Here is a 2,328-nt window from a genome sequence, read left to right as displayed (position 1 = left end):
TCACTGGAGAACTGCGCTAAAACAGCTGATCACAACGTTCACGCTCTGTGGTCACGAAGTACTCCACTAGCCCCCCCCCGTGTTGATATGTTAAATGGATATATCCGCCTTCTTTCATTTATCTTTCCAATCCCACAACAATATACATAAAGAAATGGCATATTTTAAACATAGTTAGAATGGTGATTAATCATGATTAATACATTTTTAAGCTGTGATTAATCTGATTAAAAATGTTAATCGTTTGACATATTCAATATATATAGAATAATTATGATGATGAATGCATTTTTTTACCACTAAAATACAGCAACACATCTTGGATTCATGTCGTTTATAACTGGAATATTACAATTATTATTAACTTTGTCTGTGCAAAGTAGCCTGTCCAGGAAATATGCCCAAATCAACAAAAACTGCGAGCCGGCAGGCAAGACGCTCCGCTTCTGAAATGCTTCTGAAACGCGCCTTGTAGGGTATGACGCCGGAGGAGGCCGGACCAAAACCGCGGCGCAGCTGTAACGCAACGCAGATGGACCCGGTGGAATCTAATCTCATTAAGGCTTAACTTTTGTTTTTAACTACTGAAATGTAGTCCCCTTAATATATCCTTTATGATAACCCAACAACATAACTTCACTGACGTAGCTCTAATATTTGATGTGGCTAATACTCACTCTGTCCTCCCCCGCTTTCAGCTCCACTGCCAGCCCATCAGAGGGCACCCCCGCCATGGGTAACATCGGCTGCACACCTCAGTCCCTCCCTAAATTCCAGCACCCCTCACATGAGCTGCTCAAGGAGAACGGCTTCACGCAACATGTTTACCACAAGTACCGCCGGCGCTGCCTAAACGGTAAACACTTCTACTTCTACTATCCATTCTGCAGAATTAATTAGAGGTAACGTCATTCTTGATGTTTTACTGTTAATCTTATATTTTAATATAAGCCTGTCATCTTAATGTCTCTTCTTCAACCAATCACAGAGCGAAAGCGGCTGGGTATCGGCCAATCACAGGAGATGAACACACTCTTCCGCTTCTGGTCATTTTTCCTGCGGGATCACTTTAACAGGAAGATGTACGAAGAGTTCAGACAGCTGGTGGTTGAGGACGGGAAAGAAGGATACAGGTGAGACCTTTGAACGCTGAATGGGTGTAAATATAAGTAGCAGTAACACATTTGAAATGTAGATAATATGTCAGTAATAGGGTAGTTGTTGAGGAGATATGATGTTCTGTCCTAAAATCAGTTCTTACTGGGAGCTTTAGGTGGGTTGTTAAATTAAACCAGGCTTTTTTTTTGTTTTTGCAATAATGGAAAAGAAAATGTAAATGTAACTTGTTGTGTGTTTCAGGTACGGTTTGGAGTGCCTGTTCAGGTACTACAGCTACGGTCTAGAGAGGAAGTTCAGGCCAGACATCTTCAAGGACTTCCAGGAAGAGACCATGAAGGACTACGAAGCTGGTAAGAATTATTTGGGGGGAAAAAACAGCATAACACACAGACCAGAGGGTCAATATTATTTGATTAAAGCAACGAAAATACCAACATGTTTCAGGTTACGCTTTCGTCTCTCATAGGAAAAGATACACTAACCTTTTTTTTTCCATTTCTGTCCTCAGGCCAGCTTTATGGACTAGAGAAGTTCTGGGCCTTCCTTAAATACTCTAAAGCCAAGACCATGGAGATCGACCCCAAGCTGCAGGAGTACCTGCACAAGTTCAAACGTTTGGAAGATTTCAGAATTGACGTGAGTAAATGTTTTTATCTGGTATTTAACCACTGATTGGCAGCATCTGTGAAAAAGATCAGAACCTCACCTGTAGAAAAGACATGACCCTGTAGTTTTGGCACAGGTTATTTCTTATCCCCGGTCATTTCACTGAAAGTAAGACATTTGAATCAAGAATTGTGAAACCTTATTTTTATGAGTAAACTGATTCTAAAAGTGATCACACTGATTGTGGTTTTGTGCTTTAAAAAACGAGTCCCCCCTCTCTAACCTCCCTATTTCTGGTTCCAGCCGCCTATGGAGGAAGGGGGCCGCAGGAGACACTCTTCCAGCGGGGACAGTCGCCGCCGGCACCCCTCTCTGCCCTCCAGCCGGCCCCACAGCCAGAACAGCTCGGGCCCCAGCCCTGCCCCCTTCGCCCCGGGCCCCGCAGCCAAGGATGATGCCAAACCCAGCAGCCAGAAAGACCCCGCTGACCCCGCTGACCCCGCTCCAGATGCCATGACACTGAAGTAACTCCACCAACACGCCGGCCCACATGATGAACTCAACCACGTCTGCTAGTCGCTGGTTCTGTCTGCACCGGAGGGG

At 44.5% G+C, this 2,328-nt stretch overlaps 1 protein-coding gene across 1 annotated transcript; it reads left to right on the top strand.

Moving 5' to 3' along the window:
• Positions 1 to 660: 660 nt before the first annotated feature.
• Positions 661 to 2,322, top strand: LOC104967192 (la-related protein 1-like). Its single transcript, XM_010796609.1, has 5 exons — positions 661 to 856; positions 989 to 1,133; positions 1,360 to 1,469; positions 1,628 to 1,755; positions 2,029 to 2,322. Exons 1-5 carry the CDS (start codon positions 661 to 663, stop codon positions 2,251 to 2,253), a joined length of 804 nt encoding a protein of 267 aa, XP_010794911.1. The 3' UTR covers positions 2,254 to 2,322.
• Positions 2,323 to 2,328: the final 6 nt, after the last annotated feature.

The sequence above is a fragment of the Notothenia coriiceps genome, unplaced genomic scaffold (genome assembly GCF_000735185.1).
Source record: "Notothenia coriiceps isolate Sejong01 unplaced genomic scaffold, NC01 NC01_scaffold00037250, whole genome shotgun sequence".
Taxonomy (NCBI): Eukaryota; Metazoa; Chordata; class Actinopteri; order Perciformes; family Nototheniidae; genus Notothenia; species Notothenia coriiceps.
This window is presented reverse-complemented; position numbering and strand designations above follow the sequence as displayed.

Coding starts and splice junctions, on each gene's coding strand:
- LOC104967192 (XM_010796609.1), top strand. CDS start 661: ATGTGGCTAATACTCACTCTGTCCTCCCCCGCTTTCAGCTCCACTGCC. Junction 1,134..1,359: donor GACGGGAAAGAAGGATACAG/GTGAGACCTTTG, acceptor TGTGTGTTTCAG/GTACGGTTTGGAGTGCCTGT. Junction 1,756..2,028: donor TGGAAGATTTCAGAATTGAC/GTGAGTAAATGT, acceptor TTCTGGTTCCAG/CCGCCTATGGAGGAAGGGGG.